Source organism: Bombus pyrosoma, linkage group LG10 (assembly GCF_014825855.1).
Source record: "Bombus pyrosoma isolate SC7728 linkage group LG10, ASM1482585v1, whole genome shotgun sequence".
NCBI lineage: Eukaryota > Metazoa > Arthropoda > Insecta > Hymenoptera > Apidae > Bombus > Bombus pyrosoma.
The window spans coordinates 8,437,106-8,457,322 of record NC_057779.1 but is presented as its reverse complement, the minus strand read 5'-3'; the positions used below and the strand labels follow the sequence as shown (position 1 = coordinate 8,457,322).

Sequence of the window (20,217 nt, the reverse complement as noted above, 5' to 3'; positions counted from 1 at the left end):
ATTACATTTACACTACATATTTTATTATAATTAATATGAACACCTTATAATTACTTAATAATTATGGACGGAAATATATATTGTGTAATTATTTATGATGAAATTTCAGAGAATAATAATTGTAATTAATAAATTTACTACACAATAGTAGTAAGCTTACTTTTGCGGGATTCCATACCTTGAATAAGTCCCGTTAATAAATCTTCCATTTCTGTGGTAGCACGTTTCAATTTGCAATTGTCACTAGCAACATAGGAATCTAAAGCAAACATTTATGTAATAATATTGATATAAAGCAGTATGTATTATTTGTAGTATAGTAATTTACCGTCAAGTAAACGATCGTCTGTAACCATATTCTGTAATCTATCTAGTATGTCATTTAGATCGCCTTGAATATTTTGCAAACTACTATGTTGTGAATGTTTATCTGGTCTTTGTAAAGATGATGGTGTATTATCTCTGTGAATACCTATAAGAGAATCAGAGATTGGTAAAGACGATTCATTTTCAGTGTTAGTTGTCATAGTTTTCATTGGATATTTTTCTTCTTTACTATCCGAATTGTTAGAACCCAACCATTGAGAAAAACCACTATCGGATGGGTTCATTTCTAATTTCTTTGTACCTAATAATGAGAAGTTAAATTAAATATATATAAATAAATAAAGTTGCAAATCATGTAGTGTTCTACAAGATATTTCATTTTTCGAAATATAATAAAACAGTAATACAACAAACCTCCGATCCATGTACTTAATTCTATTTGAGTAGGTTCCAATATATTACTGAATCCTAAGCTTGTAGATGCTTCTGCAGAATCAATAATAACATCGTGATTTTGTTTATTGATATAATCTCCAGTTGGATTAAAATCATTTGGTTGTAATATATCTGTATCATTCACATTTGAAACTTGTTCTACATTTTCTTGTCGAATAATTGGGCTCAATTCAAAATTTATAGGCAAAGGTGTTAATCTTGATGGAAGAGGCGGAACCATTGGTGTACTTTGCATATAATTAATTACTCGAGGCATACAAATTCTATCAGTAAACAAACATTTCTGTAAATAATTAAAGAAACATTCGTGTTATTTCATTAGATCTCAATAGTAATATCATTTATTAAATGACAATATACTTTTAATAGCTTTAGACGTTGTAATTGCGATTCGATTGTAACTCTATGACGCTGAAGTCTTTCCGCTTTAGTGCCCTGTATATCAAGTAACTCAATTTGTAATTGTTTATTTTCTTCTTCCAAATGAGTAATTATACTTTGTAGTTCTTTTTGGGGATCATTTAAAACTCGCCTTTTCATTGTACTTCTTACTGATTCACAATCCGTATGTGTTATTTCATTACTATAACAGATATTTAAAAAGAAAGATATGGAATTTATAAAATATATTTATATATAATAATATTGTCTCAGAATACAACCTTATATGTGGGATTTGATCATCAATATTTAATTCGATGGATCTAGCAGGACATAATCTCAATTTGTTCCTTATTAATTCAATAACTAATTTTGTTAATTCTCGATTAGAAGTCTGGAAAAACATTATGCATAACATTTTATACGAAGATAATTAAATATATTAATATAATCAGAGATTTGAGACTTTTATAGCCTAATATCATACAATTTTTAAAATAAATACTTCTGTATATAAGCTATGTTTTTATAAAAGACATGTTCCAACGTTTTACTAAGATTGTAACATCAGTGTATTTGACCTATGATGAAGCTAGGTGTAATCCTGGCAAAACATTGAAACATATCTTCCATGAAGAAATAACTCATAACTGGAGGCTTGGATTTTATAAATTGTACCTTGGTACAAAATTCACGAACTGGATGCTTCAATTTATGCTTTCCAGATATTTTGTCATATAAGAAACAGTGTTGACATTGATGATACGTTGCACATTTTAGACATGTATAACGTGGTCCCTGGATCGGAGTTGTTTTACAATATGAGCATCTAACATTATGTATGACTGAAATAAAGAACAATATCTATTATTTCCATTTCATTTTCCTAAAGTATATCATTAAATATTTTAAAATATAAAATGTGCGTACTCTTTTCTGCAGACTTTATGCGATTAAATGTTGTTATCCAAACAAACAAGGGAGGTTCTTGCATGATCCACGTTGCAAACTCTGATTCAGTAACTCCAAGACATCCTTGAGACTATTGTAAAATATTGTAAGTTATGTACAGCACAAATGTATTCAAAATATTATTCAATTATACCTTTGAAAAACACTTATCAATATGCGATTGAATATTTTGAGGTCCATATGCTGCACTTTCTCCAAGCATTTCCGTAATTTTACAAATATTCATCAACAATGTATGTAAACTAGCTTTGGATAAGCATGCATTATGATCAGCTAATTGTTGATAAAGATATCCGTACTTCTCTTGTAATCTCCCAGAACTAATTAGTATTAAAGCAACTTTCACAGAAAATACAGAAACAGTCCTAGCACATTGTCTACAACATTTATAATATTTATGGTAGTAAAACATTATTTATTATTTCAATTCTAATTAGCAAATGTAGATAGTAATATATTGATAGTAGTATATAGAATAACATACTTGTCATACGTAGTTAAAATATAATTCAATGCCAGTTTTGTTACAAGATCAATATCAAAATTGGTATTATTTTCTTTGCATGCTGCGAAATAAATATCAGAAAGAACATCTTCAATTTCACTTGGGTCTAAATTTACACAATTTTCTGTAATTGAAAGTCTGTGACGTTCAAAGACTCCAGCAATTAATTCTAGTTGAACATACTGCACTATAAAAGATATACATTATAATTAAATATAAATATAACAAAAAAATAATTACTCTAGTAGTGTAAAACTAATCTGAATATAATAAGCACTCAATATGGGAATATATTTATATTAAACTTACTATTAAGTTCTTTATGTAAAATTTGCATTTTTGCTGCAGTTCTATAAGATGTATAACGGATAACATTACATTGCTCTATAGATTGTATAATATTTTGCATCTTTAAATATTTAAAATAGTAACAGATTACCTATAAGAAGAAAAAATAAATTATTATAAAATTTTACATTTTACTAATACTAAAACTTATATCATAAAACAATTAGTCAATGTTTAATATTTGTTTCATATATCTTTGCAATTATTAAAGATTATGTCAATAATTAATGAAAATATGAAATTATTATAATTTTTTACCAATAAAATATAATATTTAATGGCAACAATCATACTACGAAATATTTTTATAAACAAGTATGAGTTTATAAAATTTGAAAAAATTATATCATTTATGATACTACAAATTTTAAACGAAATTATAATTTATAGATTTTAATATCATAATATATTCAATTACTAAAAGAAGTAAAAGATATAATGATACTTTATTTATATTTTAAAAATTTAATATCTCAGAAACATGAGAACTTTTAATATTTGATTATATTGCATTATAAGTATCTTTATTGTGCTATATTGTTCAATTATTACGATAAATATAATCATTTTTAAATAAAAAGTTATAATTAATGTCTTACTTCCTTTCATCCCTCGCAACTTTATAATTTAAATAGTGGTACATGTAAACAAAATATTCTCACAAATTAATCATGAATAATAAAGACTATAGAGAGCATAGTTTTAAAGGCAGCTGATTTAAAGCACCTTGACTAAACCTAACTGAATTTGTGTTAGTAATTTCTTCTGCTACCACTTATATTATCTTAAATGCGCCTTAATATTAGTAACCTATATAGTATATGTAACCTATCTTATGTCAAATTGTAAAAAAACGTGATCCTCTCATTCTATTTGTTACATATTTGTTGTCATTTAAAATAAAGTAAGTATAAAGAAATAAAATTTTACCATGAATAAATATACTCAAGAGGATGAATTTAGTAATATTTATAAAATCAAGGCAAAGTACTTACAGAATATATCATTTGATTATATCCTCTGTAATAACTTATGTAAAATATCAATCTTAATTTTGTTACAGTTCGGAAATGTGTGAAGGTCAACCGTTATTTAATTGTCAATTATCCAAAGGTGTGCACGAATTGCATATTTCAAACAGCGAAAAAGAAGAAGATAATGAAAACTATAATGATGATTTAGAAAGTAGTGATTTTATTTGGGACAGAAGTCAAAATAAAGCTGGTTCAAAAAATATTACCAAAAATATTCAGACACAAAGTATTAATGCACAAAATATTTCCAATAAGATTACAAATTATCAACCATCAGATAAATTATTTCGTCGCTATGCTAATAAAATTAACATTGAAAGATATGAAGGCCCAACTTTACCAGGACATGCAACAAATCTTCTTATTGAAAATGATAAACGTGTAGAAAAAGATAGATTTAGAACCAAAGACAAACATGACCGCGCAACTGTTGAACAAGTTTTAGATCCTCGTACAAGAATGATATTGTTTAAACTTTTAAATCAGGGTATAATTGCTGAAATTAATGGATGTATTTCAACTGGGAAGGAAGCTAATGTTTATCATGCAACATCAAAAACAGGAGTAGAATTTGCAATAAAAATATATAAAACATCAATTTTACAATTTAAAGATAGAGACAAATACGTTACAGGAGAATTTCGTTTTCGTCATGGATATTGTCGTCATAATCCGCGAAAGATGGTGCGGACATGGGCAGAGAAAGAATTTAGAAATTTAATTCGTCTTCACCAGGGAGAAGTAAATGCTCCAAAACCAATTTTACTACGTAGTCATGTTCTATTAATGGACTTCATAGGTACTAATGGTTGGCCATCACCAAAATTGAAAGATGTTGTTCTCACTGCTTCTAAACCAAGGAAATTATACAGAGAATGTGTTGAAACAATGTGGAGATTATATAATAAATGCAAACTTGTTCATGCTGATTTAAGTGAATATAATATGTTATATCATGATGGATCTATTATAATAATAGATGTGTCACAAGCAGTTGAGCATGATCATCCTATGGCACTTGAGTTTCTTAGAAAAGATTGTACAAATATCACTGGTAGGTGAGAATGAGAACTTCTTATAATGATATTACTGAGATGTTTTATAAAAATTTTGAAATAAATTAATATTTTTGTAGAATTTTTTAAGAAGAATGATGTAGGTGTGATGTCTGTAAAAATATTATTTGACTTTATAACAGATCCAACGATAACTGAAGAAAATATGGATAAGTATTTAGACATAATATCAGAACAAATGACACAACAGGAAGAACAAGATGATGATCCTAAACAACAAATAGAAGAACAAGTGTTTAAGCATGCTTATATTCCTCAAAATCTAAGTCAGGTAATATATTGTAGGAACATAAATATATAGTTATTTACATATATATTTAAGTATATGTATATCAAATTGTAGGTACATGTATTTTATTGTAATGTTTAGGTAATTGATATTGAGCGTGATATCAATCTTGCTAAATCTGGAAAAGAGGACTTGATATATAAAACTCTTGTTGGTTTAAAATCAGACTTATCCAAGCCCATTAATACTCCTGAAATTCTTAGTAAAGATTTAAAGAAAACAAATAACATGGAACAGAAAGATGATTTATCTGAAGATATTGATGATTCTGAAAATGAAAGTAGTGAAGAAGAAGATGTAACGGAAAACGAACCAAAATTTGTTAACTCGGCTCGACCTCGGCATGAGAGCCCAGACAGTAAAAAGGTAATACAATTGTCTTTTATAATATATTTACATGTGGTAATATGAAACATAATATATAATGATATATATTTGATTAAAGGCACGGAAAAAGGCAGTAAAGGAACAGCAAGCTGAGAAAAGAAAAACTAAGATAAAAAAACATATAAAAAAGAGGAAAGAAAAGGTCTTAAAAAAAAAATAATAGTTAAAGTATTATTAGAAAACATTTTAAGAAATTTAAAATACAGAGACATTTCGTGAAAGTAAACATTAATTTCTTACATATTTCTTCTTCAAAAATTAGAAAAAGATAATAAAAATATGTTTTCCTATTTACTAAAATTTAGTATACATACTGCATCCTTTATAATATATTACCCTATTGTATAATGTATAAAGCATGACCATGTAAACAGGTCTGGACACTCATATACTGAAAGCATAAACGAAACCGTCCATTTTTTGAATCGAAAAAATTTAAGATGGAAGACAAGAAAAGGTCTCATTCTGCGACATACAGAGACTTGGCCTCTATCTGAGGCATTCATAGTATCTATATGTGTATATGTATATACATATCACGCATGCGCAAAACGAAATCTTTTCTTGCTTTCCACTTGATTTTTTGACTCAAAAGATGGACAGTTTCGTCTATGCTTTCGATATATGAGTGTCCAGATCTGTTTATATGATCGTGGATTGGACCATCATTACAAGAGTAAATCATTTAGCAAATATTTTAAAATAAAAAGTATAATGGAGAACTATTTTGGTATTAAAATTTTATTTTTGTTGCATCTTATGATCGCAATGAATTATATTATTCATTTTGTTTCACGAAATTAGTTAACGCAAAAATAATAAAGGAACGTGAAAAATTTCTCACAACCGGTTGTCCGAAGTTTGATACGTTACTTCAAGGCGGTATCACTACTCGCGGGATTACACAAATTTATGGAGCTGCAAGTACAGGAAAAACACAATTAGCTTTACAATTATGCCTGACAGTACAGTTACCTATAACAGAAGGTGGCTTAGCTGCTGGTATTTTACAAATTGAATTATTTATAAAATTACAAATGAATATTAGTATTTCCTCACTTTTCAATTCTTTTTCATACATTTCGTTTTAAGTACATCTAATAATTAATGTAGGTGCAGTATATATTTGTACTGAATGTACATTTCCCTCACGAAGATTACAGGAATTGATACAGAAACTGGAAATTACTAAAAAATATGGAATAAATGGTGACTCAGTATTTGTAGAACATATATCAACTATTGTAATTATAATATATTTCTTAACTTAATACATTAACTTTTTAATACAATATTTTTTTTTTTTACCTTGTAGGAGGAACTGGAGATATGTTTGCTTCATAGAATTCCAATATTAATGTCTGTACAAAAGATAGGATTAATAATTATAGATTCAATTGCTGCTCCATATAGAGTAGAAGATTGGAAAGATGAATCTAATAAAAGAGGAAAAAGTTTGAGAACAATTGGGCAACAGTTACATAAATTATGTAAAAATGACATTTGTGTAGTTTGCATTAATCAGGTAAAAAAAGATAAATTCTGTATATAGTAATTAATAATTCAATAGGATGAATAGCTTACAGACAATTTATATACAGGTAACAGCAATTATGCATAGTAATATATCTAGTGATTATTTGAGTGTACGACCGTCTTTGGGAATAACTTGGTTAAGTATGATAACTAATTCCATACAGTTTTACAGAATAGGTACTATGAGATATGCTTGTGTCAAATTGTCATCAAATTTATCAGAAATAACTATTTCATTTGAAATACAAGGATATGGGGTAAAAGCAATAGGTTGAATAAAACAAATTGAAATAAAAGTTTAATGTTTATTTGTTTGCAAGAGATTATAAATATCATAAAATATATCTTCATCTAATATCCTAGCAATATTTGTTGGTGACCATTGATTTCTTGGATCGGAAGCTACAAATGGATCTGTACTTCTTATATCTAAATTTTCCATTTCATTGTTCAATATAAGTCTTCAAACATGAGGAAGCAAATATAAATACATAAATAATCTTTATATGTATATTCATATGTATATGTTATGTATATAATACCTGAAGGAATGTAAAAATGTTCGATAAGGCTCTATATCTTTTCTCTCACTATATGTATAATCTCCAATCACAGTATGACCAATATATGAACAATGTACTCTTAATTGATGTCTTCTACCTGTACCAGGACATAATAGTACTTTAGTAGCTGGTTTTCCATTTCTAAAACCTCTTTCTAATACTATAAGAATTGTATATGATTCTTTTGGTTTCTCACAAAATAAGTTATCACTGGTACACATTTTATGGTTTCCCTTCTTTTCTCTAGCATCAATCCCTAATAAAATAATGTTATTGTTAATAAATAGCTTTTCACAAATTGATATTATTAATGTTTTGTTTCAATTACCAACCAATTGCTTTATCTATGATTAGGTAAGGTTCATTAATGTGTCCATGAAGTAATGCCAGATAAAATTTTTTGGCTGCTCTTGCTTCGAATACATTAGAAGCAGCTCGAGCTGCTTTTTTATTTAATGCAATACATATCACACCACTTGTCACATAATCTAATCTATGTACAAAATGAAATTCATGAAATAAATTTGGATTGACTAATTTTGGTAAAATTTTTTTTAATTCAAATTGCAGTGTATCCTAAAAATTTTAATATTTATCAAACTAATAAATATACTATTTCTAATTTAAAAATGTTCTTTTCATACCTTTTTTTCACGATTATTACTATTAATGCACATATCGTATGGTTTAGAAACCACCAAGAAATTTTCGCTATGATATAATATATTTACATTATTTTTATGTTTGATTTCAATAAAATATTTCGTATATAATTTTAACAATACTTTTAATATTTGCGTTAATTTGAGAATAAACATCCTACAATTGTATAATATTTTATTTATATTCATTTTATGCAATATTAGTTTTTGTTTCTGTAAACAACAAAATATGCATAACACTAATCTTTGAAAACTGTTAGGTTATCAAAATGATAAACATTGGTTGGGTATTATATCCATGTATGTATGTGTATCTAGTTTCTTTCAGGTGCAAGATTGCTTGTTATACTCCTGAAAGATGGCATTTTATGATTTTATATTATTTAATCCTTCCTGTTGGCTGTCTGTTTTCCGTTTTGAATTTTACTTGTAACTTCGCACTGATTGCAATAAATGATGCAACAATGATTTGTAATGTATGATCAGTGATTAATGTATATTAAATTCAAAGCAGGAAAAATTTGGTTTTTGAAGATAATTTAAACAAGTATCATACTGTAAATATGTCTTGTAAATAATTACATATATTTTAAATCATTCTGGAACTATATCAGAGGGCACCACTTAACTTAGTATTTCTGATTTGGATGAGAGTCGTTTGGATAAGACCGTTTGAAAGCGATTTGTGGTATGAGAGAAAGTCTTATTGTGGAGTGCGTACTATATAACGGTATTTCTAATTTCATTATAATCGTATATTATCTGTTAATTTTTTTTAGCGATCATTAAGGGGAGTTTTGTACTATATTCTGAAAATGTTTCGATCGAAGAAGGATGTTGACCGACACGTGAAGAACATTTTTATCAAACTTAAAGACTCAGGAGAGGTGAGGTTATTTTTCAGAAGAAAACGTCGTTGTTCCTAAATGTTGTTCAAATATATTTATTAATTTTTTATATTTAAGTACTTAATGATTTTTTAAAATTATCTTTTCTTTTATTTCAAATGCACTTTGTATGCATACTAACTCGTAATATTTCTATCTAATGTCAAATTGTATAGCACTGAAGGCCTTGACTTGATTATGAAAAAGATACATACATGCACATGCACTAACCTCTATATAATGGTTTAACGGTTTTTTGCGACTTGATGCAAATTTTGATTTTATATGTCTTTAAAAAACATTTTTATACTTACTCAAATATTTTTTAAATAATTCAGTTGCGTAAATATTTATTTACTCTAATATATATTTTTTGCCTTTTCTTTCTTTCTTTGCTTTTTTGATGTTTACAATATTTTGTAATTAGTAATTTTATTAGTTATCATGAAAGCTTGCATTTTTAATATATTTTGTACATAATACCTGCATTTCTTTTTTAAGAAAAAGCTTCGATGTTATAATATTGCAAAATTATATTATCAAGTTGGAGACTATGAATCTGCAAAAAAATATGTTTCAAATTATCTGGAAATAAGAGATAAATCTGCAGGAGCTCATAAATTATTAGGTCAAGCTCTTGAGGCTTTGGGCCAGAAAGAAGCAGCCTTTGTAAGATATAAAATATCTCTTGAATTAGAACCAAAGCAGGATGATCTTCTCTTAAAAGGTATAGTTCAATATTTTAAATCTATTATTTCTTACTTTAAACTCACATATTAATAATATCTTTTAGTGTGTGAGCTGTTGTCTGATATGGATATTAATACAGATATAAATAAGATAAAATATTGGGTAGAAAGAGCAGATAAGAAATTTCCACATCATGAAATAGTTTTTGAGCTAAAGGAAAAATTGTTAACTTTAAAAACACCAAGTGGCGATGATGATGATTTAGAAAAACTTATTATATGTACGTAATAAAATCTCTACTATATAATTACATGATTTTGTACAATTTAATTTAATTTGTTTATAATAATGTAATGTGTTTTTTTTTAAGCTGAATTGTCAGTAAAACAAACAGATGTGCATCTACAAGTGAAGTTGCTCAAGTATTATGTAGGAAATCAGAGGCTTGAAGATGCATACAACAAAGCAACTGAGATAGAGGCAACGCAGTGTCACAGAAATAATATAATTTGGTATCAATCATTAACTGAATTACTTGTGAAGTGTAAAGAGAATAAACAGTCAGATTGGACATTTTGGATATTTTATATTTCTGTGTTAGAAAGATATGCAGCACTTTGTCTTAAAGAACAGAATAATGTTATTAGAAAAAGTATAACAGATATTACACAGGCAGTATTTAAGTAAGTATATTTGTACTAGGAGTCATATATTTTATTAGTAATATATATATATATATAACTAATATTACTGAATTAAAACATTCATATTGCAGTTTTGATCAAAGTTTACATGAATGTAAATCAAAGAACTTTTCTAATCATCCTGTTTTTATTGAACACATGTTATTACACATGTGGGGTCAATTACATTTTCATTTAGCATGTTTAATTTTACGTAAAACTAAGGCTGGTGAAGATAGTTGGTCCGAAGCAGGTAGATTGTGTGGACCTCTTTTATTAACTGCATTACATGTAGCACCTATAGATCCTACTGCTGTATGGACTATGCATTTAAAAGATAGACTTAAGAGTCTAGTACATGTTTGGTATAGAGAAGGATCATACAGATATAGCCAGGCAGGTCATGTACTTCAAGATTATGCTCGAGATAATACTAAGAAATTACTAGATAAAATCGATAAATTTTGTACAAGTTCATGGCGAGAACGGGTATATCAAAGAATCTTTATTGGTCGATTGTATCAAGATGGTAAAACAACATCATATTTCGTGAACTCTTCAGTTTCAAATCCACCATTACGTTTATGTTCATTTAATGAACTAAAAAGATTTGATGAAATATCCGAAGAAGTATGGCCAGATTCATTACACCATCAAGTTTGGCTTGGTTTAAGAGCTCGGCCCCACACCTCACAGAATAAAGATAATGGGCCGCATCCAAATCAAACGTCACGTGTTTTCTGTGAATTACAGTTTTCTGTTTATAACTTACACCAAGCAGCTCCTGAAAGTTTAAGTCGTCTCGATATTGATGCATTTTTAAATGCTGCTATCTGCACTTCTTCTGTACTTGAAGAACAGCAACTAAGTGGGCTTTTAAACCCTGAAAAATTACCTACATTGCCCGCAGATCTTACTAACACTCTCTGTACTAGTGCTCAAGAACAGTGGTGGTCTTATGCTTATAAAGTATATTCTATGGATAAACAAAAGCCATTGGACGAAGATGTTGGAGAATTGAGATTAGAATTACAAAGAGGCTTAGAAGTAGTACGTTGCCTTGGAAATCACGGATTACATCCTGTTCTCTTAGTTCATTTAGCACGAATATTTCATTATAGAGCAGAGACATTGAAAGAAATAGATCAAGAAAATAATGATATACCATATTTAGAAGCACGATCTGAGATGTATTGGTCAGCTGCGATACCACTTCTCGAAAGATTACAAAATAATCAAGTTATTCGTATAACTAATTCTAAATTTTTTAACTATCAAGGAAAAGAAATGAATAATGTAGAAATAATTAAAGCTTTAGAAGAAGGTAAATTGCTTCTAGCTCAACGATTTGTACGCAGCAAACAATATGAAAAAGCAATAGATGCACTACAGGCTTTGAAATGTCCAGAAGCTTCAGTTCAACAGGGTCAAATGTATGAAAAGCTTGCAGATGAGATCATCAGTTCTATACCCAAGGAAAGTTTAACATCTGAAATGAGATCACAACATATAATCATGCTCTCAAAAGCAAGAGAATGTTTTTATCTAACATTAGATCGCTTGCGCAGCCCAGGTACAGATCCGAAACATCCTTTAAACTTATTACTTTCCACATATATTTCCAATGTTGAAAATAAATTAAAAAGGATTGATCCAGACCTATCACGAGGTGATTTAAGCAGAAATGAATGCGATGGAATGTCGGATGAAAGTTATTCTTCTGCTCATAGTGCTGTTGATCAAGCAGCTACAAAAATATCAACATTAACGGGATTAAATGCTTCAATTAATATTCTGAGTACACCACAAAAAAACATACACCGTACACCGAAACAGTCTAGCACTCCTTGTAGAGCACAACATCAGGATATATTGGATTTATCTCGGAATCGCTCTGAGGCACGTCCGAGTCCGGAACGTCTTGACGCTCAAATTCGTTCACTAAATCAAATGATTCATGCAAAGGATAATAAGATACAATCGATAGCAGAGCAAAATAAAGCTATATTGGAATTGAACAAAACAGTAATGGAGAAAGTCGAAAAATTAGCAAAAGAAGTAACAGAATTACGAAAAGAATTTCAGAAACAACGTACTCAGATTAATGTCAATGTTAATCCGAATCTGGAAGAAGATTTGTGCATTTTAAACGAAGATGATTACAATGATTTGAATTACAACGCAAATCAATCAGGCACCGCATCTTCGATATCCGGGAACATGTTTCAATCTTCTCATAGACATCCATATTCTCAGTTGGTATATCCTTCAGCTACTTTTCAAGGATATTATCCGACAGGAATGTCATTTAATGACCCAAATGCACAAGCTATTCCTTCTTTATACCCTCCAAATGTTTATTCAATGCCGGCGGTATTGTATCCTAATACGAGATCGAAAATGCCTGAAAACATTCTTCAACAAAGCTTATTTATACCACCAACAAATCAATCATTGCAAATTCCACTGCAAAAAGTAGAAACATCAAAGCCAGAATCGACTATAAAAGATACTCCTGTAAATAAAATTCCACCAGTTAATGTTGCTATTACCACTTCTGATACACTTCCAACTACAGTACCAATTGTTCAGCCAACACTTAGTGTAACGATTCCTCCACATTTCAGACAAAGTAGTTCTTCTACTCCAGTTGCCACAGAACAATCTGCTCCACATTGTTATCAAATTTCTATGCCTTCCCAAGCTACTATACCAACAACAGTAAACTTACCACCTTTATCAAATACTGTTACAACTACTCCAGCAAATCTTTCTGTATCAGAGACATCAAAGCAAGATACTATCTGTTCAACTGGATCTCCAAATAGTTCAGATCATGAACATGATCCAATTCCAGATTTTGTTCCTGTTATACCATTACCTGCTGAAGTTAAAGTTACTACTGGAGAAGAGGGTCAAGAGGTACTGTTTTGTGCAAGAGCTAAACTTTACCGTTTCGTGGATAATGAATGGAAAGAACGTGGTATAGGAAACGTCAAATTACTTAAAAATGAAGAAGGAAAAGTTCGTTTACTTATGCGCAGGGAACAAGTATTAAAAGTATGTGCAAATCATTATCTTGTGCCAGATATGGAGTTAACTGCTAAATCAAATAATGAAAAGGCATGGTTTTGGGTTGCACATGACTTCGCTGATGGAGAATTAAATCTAGAAAAGTTTTGTATCAGATTTAAGACTGTTGAAGAAGGTATTTCCTTTAAGGAACATTTTGATAAAGCTAAAGCAAGTCTTGCATCTGAGAAAATAATTGAAAGTATTGATAAAACATCAACCAAAGCTAGTATTACATCGAGTAATATTAAAAAGTCAGAGAAAATAAAATCAGATTTAAAAGCTATAGAACAAACACCATTTGTTCCTGGACAAACTGTTCAAAAACAATCTATTGATGTGACAGAAACCATTACATCAGAGAAATTAAAAACTAATGTACCTACAACAGTTATTGGTGGATTTTCATTTACATCAACACCAATTATTCAAAAAACAACCACTACAGAATCTTCAAAAGTTCCTACTAAGTCAGAAGTTAGTCCATTTGCTGGTTTTACATTTAATAAGACTGTAACAAATGCTGAAAGTTCTGCAACTATGACACAAAAAAACTCGACTACTGGAATAATAGCTGCATCACAGTTTACTTTTCCATTTACAAAGGCAACTACACCTTCTCAATCAGGGGCTACAACAGTACCAACTGTTAGTGTTCATAACTCGTCAATTTCATCTTCACAAGCAACCAGTACTGTTGTTACTAGTGAAAATACTTCTGTTAGTACTCCTCAATTTTCACTTAGAAGACCTTCTGCTCCTGCTCCTGCTCCTACTCCTGCTCCTGCTCCTGCTTCTGCTCCTACTTCTGCTCCTACTTCTGCTCCTACTTCTGCTCCTACTTCTGCTCCTACTTCTGCTCCTGCTTCTGCTCCTGCTCCTGCTCTTGCTCTTGCTCCTGCAAATTCTACTGTTCCAACCTTTGCTTTTGCGGGTATTCAAGGCAAGTCTCTTGTACAAACTGAATATGAAGAAATGCTATTCACTGAAAAGATTAGCCTTCAGTATTACAACAGTGATGCCAAACAATGGGAAAACAGAGGTACTGGACAAATAAAGATTTTATGGAATCCAAAAACGAACAAAATTCGTTTATTAATGATAGATGAAAATAGTTTGAAAATTTGTTATAATTATGATATTTTTGCAAAATGCCCATTTACATTAAAAAGTAGTAGTAACACAATTGTCAATTGGAATATACAATATGGGTTAGACAACAAAACAGTAATGTTTGCAGCAACATTTAAAACATCCAGTCAAGCATCTCAATTCTATAGCATAATTACTAGCAATCAGCAAAAGATGGTAAAAGATTGTATTACTGCAGAAAGTTTGATAAAGCCAGAAACTCTTCAAAATACACAAACAAACAAAATACAGACTTCCTTGTCTGAAATGTTTAAGCCACCAGCAGGATCATGGGAATGTAATGCTTGCTATACAAGAAATGCTGAATCGAATGCAAAATGTATAGCTTGTGAAGAACCACGTTCTTCTGTGTCGAATAAATCAAATATCTCAAATACAGTTACATCAAGTCAAATACCTCTTTCACAAATGTTTAAACCACCTGCTGGCTCGTGGAAATGTAAATGTTGTGATATTGTTAATGCAGCTAAAAGTAATTATTGTGTTGCCTGTGACACACCAAAAGATCTTTCTCTTCCACCTAAACCAAAAACTGATGGTTTTCAGATAAGTACAAGTTCCTCTGGAGTTACACCCACATTTACGTTTGGTATTCCACAAGATACTACTAAGAAAAGTACAAGTGGATTTTCATTTCGTTTACCTACCTCTAATGATGTTTCTACAGATTCTAAATCTACATCTTCGATAGCTACAAAATCTGATGACAAAACAGATACATCAAATGCAAAATTTGTTTTTGGAACACCAGGAAAATCGTTTGGGTTCAATTTTGTGTCTAAATCATCTCCAACAAAGTCTGGTGAAGAAGAAAATAGTGAAGAGGAAGTGGTGGAAAGCGATGACATTCATTTTTCACCAATAATTCCATTACCAGATAAAATTGAAGTTAAAACAGGTGAAGAAGAAGAAGAAGTTCTTTATAGTCATAGAGCGAAGTTGTTTAGATACGATAAATCGGTAAATGAATGGAAAGAACGTGGTTTAGGTGACATAAAATTATTACGACACAAGGAAACGGGCAAATTGCGACTAGTAATGAGACGAGAACAAATATTAAAGCTGTGTTTAAATCATTTCGTGCTTCCAAATTTGGAATTGAAGCCGAAAGATGAGAAAACATGGATGTGGAATGCTGCTGATTATAGCGAAGGAGAAATCGAACCCACTCTCTTTGCGTGTCGCTTTAAAACATCCGACATTGCTAACGATTTCAAAGATGTAATTGACAAATCAAGGATGGAGCTCCCACCCATTGAAAAAACTGCTGAAACGAAAGTAGAAGCATTTACCGAAGTTTCACCTACGCGAGATATCGAGGTTCTGTATGAGATGAAAGTAACACCTGAAGAAAAACAAGCTGCATTAAAGTTTCAACTTCCAGAAAACTTCTACGCGTACAAACAAAAGCCAGATTGTCCTGGATGTAGAGGCTGTAAAGAATATTCGGATGTATTGTTATTTTCAGACGGAAATTCTGAAAAAGTAGCATCTACATCAAAAACACCTGCAGAGGATCAAAAATCTCTGATTACTACATCTGGGATACAGTCACTTTCGAAATCTATTAATTTAAGTCCCGCATCTAACGAAGTCACAACTGTTCAAACACCTGTTTCAAATACTGATACAACTGTTTCTTCCATTTTCAAGTCTGGATTGCATAGTACAACCACATCACAATTTGCAACGAATTCTCTCTCTACAACAACTACATCAAGTATATCATTTGGGAATACTAATACGATCACATCAAGTGATAAGAAAACTGGTTTTTCATTTGTAATGCCCCAAACTACATCTACTACAAATGAGATACAAAAATCTACATCTGATACTTTAATACCTGAAAATTTAAAAATCTGCAGTCCCACTAATTCTCAAGGACAGGTATCATCAACTACATCTTTTTCATTTATGACATCGTCTACAACACCTACAACATCCATATTTGGAATGGCAAAATTAGATAATACAGGAAAGAATATTTTTGGTGGAATGTGGAAAAAAGATTCTTCTGGATTACTTAAGCCTACTTCCATTAGTGTCAGTACAAATAATTCTGAATCAATATTTTCAAATAATTTCAACACTCAACCAAAAACAAATACAAATACTGCAATGACATCTGTATTTGGTGCTAGTACTTCTATTTTTGGATCTTCTGCATTAAAAACTAGTTCTGAAAGCTCAACCACAGGTTCATCATCATTTGATACATCTGTTAAATCTACTAATTCAATATTTCCTAATACATCTACATCATTTTCGTCCAATTTATTCTCCGGCTCGTGTACAACTACATCATCTTTTACAATTTCAAATCCTATGACAACTAATGCTTTTGGAACATTAATACCAACAACAAGTGAAGCACAAAAGGACAGTGATATTGCTTTCTTACCAACGACAGATGTGTCATTTTCAACTTTAGCAGCTCAAAGTTCCCAGATGGCATTCAAAATAGGTACATCTTTCATATCATTATCCGTATGATAGCAATTTAAATTAGTAAGAACTGATAACATTATTATACAAATGTTTATTTCATAGATCCAAATTTTTCTTTTGTTGGTGCTGGGTCAGCTGTATTTGGTTCAAAATCAAAATCTGTGCAAAATGCAAAAGAAGTTATGGCAAATAAAAAAGATGAAAATGAAGAAGAAGAATACGATCAAACCGAAAATGATCAAGATCATGATCCTCATTTTGAGCCTATTATACCTCTGCCTGATATTATCGAAGTACATACCGGAGAAGAAGAGGAAGAGAAAGGTATGATTTAAAATAACTGTTTGAAAAGAGTAATGTATTTATCTTTAAATGATTACATGTTTGTTACAGTATTTTGCGAAAGAGCTAAATTATACAGATACGATAAGAACATGTGCGAATGGAAAGAAAGGGGTGTTGGAGAAATGAAAATTTTACATCATCCAAAATATGACCGTTACAGATTGCTGTTACGACGAGATCAAGTTTATAAAGTAGTATGCAATCTCTTACTTACTCCAGACATTGTCTTTACTAAACTCACTACGAATGATCGCTCTTGGATGTGGGCAGGCATGAATTATGCTGAAGAGCAACCATGTATAGAGCAATTAGCAGTTAAATTTAAAACTCTAGAACTGGCAAAAAATTTCAAGGATACAGTTGATAAAATCCAACAAACTTTAAGTGAAAGCCGTAAGGAATAAGATGAAAACCTCTTGTTTATAATGCTTTCCTTAGTTTATAATCCTTGCTTGTGACTGCATGTGTATTCATTGTATGTTATATGCATACTATAAAAAACATATATTTCTTCATTATTAAAAAATATTAATGTATCTTTATTTATATTCATGAAATGTAATACTGTTTAAAAATATTATAATTTAATATCAAATATGCTATAAAGAGGTAATCATACAGAGATCGGTACGAAGACATGTTTTGTTACCTTTTAAAGGAACTGTCCAAAAAATGTTTTTTGATTAATATATTTGATTGTATGTTTAATTGTGATACACAAATAATAATATTGATTCATCATATAGACATGTATAAAATTATTTTATTAAATCATATTTAATTCCATTCAACTTTTATTATTTGTAATGAAAAAAACAAAATACAAGACATGACAATAGAACTATTTTATATTATACTTCATAATGGATAAAGTTTTACTATTAAACAAATGTACTGTTATAAATTTTATCAATATCTATTGATTTTTTGTTAATTTTCTAGTAATTTTTAAATAACTATAGATATTTATATTAAAAACTAACTTGTACAAATACATATTTTAGTTGCATAACGTCGAATAAAATGTAATTTACGATACAAAATGCAATTTAAATTATTTTCACCAATTAAAATAAAAGTTTTCCTCAATTTTAAATGTGTTCAATATTTATACATATCTACATATATTTTTATAAGGTAACTTTATAGGATAGTAGCTTTTACACTAGCTTTTTGCTTGCACATAGCGTTCATATTATTTAATTAGAGTAGTTATTTCGATACAAATTTATGTTTTTTATATAAATACAGGAGAAAAAAATGTAGAAGATAGACCAGTAATAGAAGAACCAGAAGATGGTACAAATGAAGAAGCAGATGAAGTAGAAGGCAATGAAGGCGAAGTAGACGTTGAAGTAAATGAAGTAGAGGATGAAGACGAAGAGGAAGATAATGATGACGACGATGATGATGATGATGATGATGACGACGACGACGACGGTGATGATGATGAGTATGATTATGAGTATGGTGATGAGGATGATGATGAGGATGATGATGAGTATGATGATGAGGATGATGATGAGGATGATGATGAGTATGATGATGAGGATGATCAGAACTCCATTACTTTTGAAAAAAGTGCTTCTGTGTTTGCTAGAAATAAAAAAGGTGGCTGGAACTTTGTTGCATCAGGAAATTTAATTATTTATTATGATTCTAGTATTTTTGGTGAAAAAATAATATTAAAGGCAGATGAGACAGATGAAATTGTAAGCAACACAATTATTAGTATGACAACAAACACGAAGGTAAAGGCATTAAAATTATGTTATGTAACAATTTAACTGATTCTGAGTTAACTAACTGTCAGTTATTATTTTATAAAGGTGAATGGAACACGATGCATTTGGACGGCAATTGATCATGCCTTGACACCGCCGACAAAACGCACTTTAAGTGCCACTTTTTCCTCAGTACATGTCGCACAGGAAATGTATAAACATTTTCAATAAGTAAGTAAACATTTGTATGCAATATAAAAAGAAAATGATAAAAATTAATTATTGATTTCAACAGGGGGTAGAACACGCATTTCAAGCACACATCAGTGAACCATTCTATGAAGAATAAAATAAAATGATTCCTCATATTTCTTATAATAAAGTATTATATCTCTTGTAAACAAAAATCATTTAATTTTAGTTCAATTTCAATTTATAGGATAAGTAGTTGCCAATTTCATCCTTTTTTATGGGTGTAATTGTATAATAAATAATTGTACAAATTATCTAGGAGTTTATGAAAATAAGTAAATTTTCGTCAATTGTGATGCATTTCGCTCGTAAAAAAAGATACATGATAAATCAAAATTACTTGGTTAACAATTACGTATCTAACTGTAAGTTCAAATTTAATATGTGATATTTAAAGAACTTTACTGATATTTATAAAAATATTT

General features: G+C 29.8%; 5 protein-coding genes across 13 annotated transcripts; 3 read left to right on the top strand and 2 right to left on the bottom strand.

Annotated features, from left to right (window-relative positions):
• Positions 1–13: 13 nt before the first annotated feature.
• Positions 14–4,094, bottom strand: LOC122571959 (dystrotelin-like). 2 transcript variants are annotated; one of them, XM_043736355.1, is made up of 11 exons: positions 3,985–4,094; positions 2,951–3,080; positions 2,621–2,828; positions 2,270–2,513; positions 2,095–2,206; positions 1,843–2,009; positions 1,446–1,558; positions 1,144–1,366; positions 742–1,066; positions 329–628; positions 14–259 (listed from the first exon to the last, which is right to left on the bottom strand). In XM_043736355.1, exons 1-11 carry the CDS (start codon positions 3,994–3,996, stop codon positions 138–140), a joined length of 1,956 nt encoding a protein of 651 aa, XP_043592290.1. In that variant the 5' UTR covers positions 3,997–4,094; the 3' UTR covers positions 14–137. The 2 variants fall into 2 exon arrangements, with proteins under 2 accessions (XP_043592290.1, XP_043592291.1); XM_043736356.1 differs by lacking the exon at positions 3,985–4,094 and adding an exon at positions 3,589–3,726.
• Positions 3,838–7,012, top strand: LOC122571962 (serine/threonine-protein kinase RIO1-like). 3 transcript variants are annotated; one of them, XM_043736359.1, is made up of 6 exons: positions 3,838–3,971; positions 4,053–5,077; positions 5,159–5,370; positions 5,470–5,754; positions 5,834–5,917; positions 6,580–7,012. In XM_043736359.1, exons 1-6 carry the CDS (start codon positions 3,943–3,945, stop codon positions 6,592–6,594), a joined length of 1,650 nt encoding a protein of 549 aa, XP_043592294.1. In that variant the 5' UTR covers positions 3,838–3,942; the 3' UTR covers positions 6,595–7,012. The 3 variants fall into 3 exon arrangements, with proteins under 3 accessions (XP_043592294.1, XP_043592296.1, XP_043592293.1); XM_043736361.1 differs by lacking the exon at positions 6,580–7,012 and having other exon boundaries at positions 5,222–5,370; positions 5,834–5,992; XM_043736358.1 differs by lacking the exon at positions 6,580–7,012 and having other exon boundaries at positions 5,834–5,992.
• LOC122571693 (DNA repair protein XRCC3-like) lies at positions 6,731–7,607 on the top strand. The gene is made up of 4 exons (XM_043735756.1): positions 6,731–6,740; positions 6,868–7,019; positions 7,091–7,300; positions 7,377–7,607. Exons 1-4 carry the CDS (start codon positions 6,731–6,733, stop codon positions 7,584–7,586), a joined length of 582 nt encoding a protein of 193 aa, XP_043591691.1. The 3' UTR covers positions 7,587–7,607.
• Positions 7,603–8,789, bottom strand: LOC122571977 (RNA pseudouridylate synthase domain-containing protein 1-like). Of its 3 annotated transcripts, none has more exons than XM_043736398.1 (5): positions 8,660–8,789; positions 8,519–8,585; positions 8,207–8,450; positions 7,854–8,130; positions 7,603–7,772 (listed from the first exon to the last, which is right to left on the bottom strand). In XM_043736398.1, exons 2-5 carry the CDS (start codon positions 8,549–8,551, stop codon positions 7,610–7,612), a joined length of 717 nt encoding a protein of 238 aa, XP_043592333.1. In that variant the 5' UTR covers positions 8,552–8,585; positions 8,660–8,789; the 3' UTR covers positions 7,603–7,609. The 3 variants fall into 3 exon arrangements, with proteins under 3 accessions (XP_043592333.1, XP_043592332.1, XP_043592330.1); XM_043736397.1 differs by having other exon boundaries at positions 7,854–7,971; positions 8,071–8,130; positions 8,519–8,732; XM_043736395.1 differs by having other exon boundaries at positions 8,519–8,732.
• A 237-nt stretch (positions 8,790–9,026) lies between these two features.
• Positions 9,027–20,203, top strand: LOC122571953 (RANBP2-like and GRIP domain-containing protein 2). Of its 4 annotated transcripts, none has more exons than XR_006318304.1 (11): positions 9,028–9,249; positions 9,316–9,423; positions 9,925–10,150; positions 10,217–10,393; positions 10,484–10,796; positions 10,889–17,487; positions 17,574–17,795; positions 17,865–18,209; positions 19,068–19,256; positions 19,480–19,567; positions 19,646–19,771. XR_006318304.1 is itself a non-coding variant. In XM_043736327.1 (11 exons), the coding sequence occupies exons 1-10, from the start codon at positions 9,184–9,186 to the stop codon at positions 19,769–19,771; spliced, it is 8,682 nt and encodes a 2,893-aa protein (XP_043592262.1). In that variant the 5' UTR covers positions 9,028–9,183; the 3' UTR covers positions 19,836–20,203. The 4 variants fall into 4 exon arrangements, 3 of the variants coding, with proteins under 3 accessions (XP_043592264.1, XP_043592262.1, XP_043592263.1); XM_043736327.1 differs by adding an exon at positions 19,836–20,203 and having other exon boundaries at positions 19,068–19,567; XM_043736328.1 differs by adding an exon at positions 19,836–20,203 and having other exon boundaries at positions 9,080–9,224; positions 19,068–19,567.
• Positions 20,204–20,217: the final 14 nt, after the last annotated feature.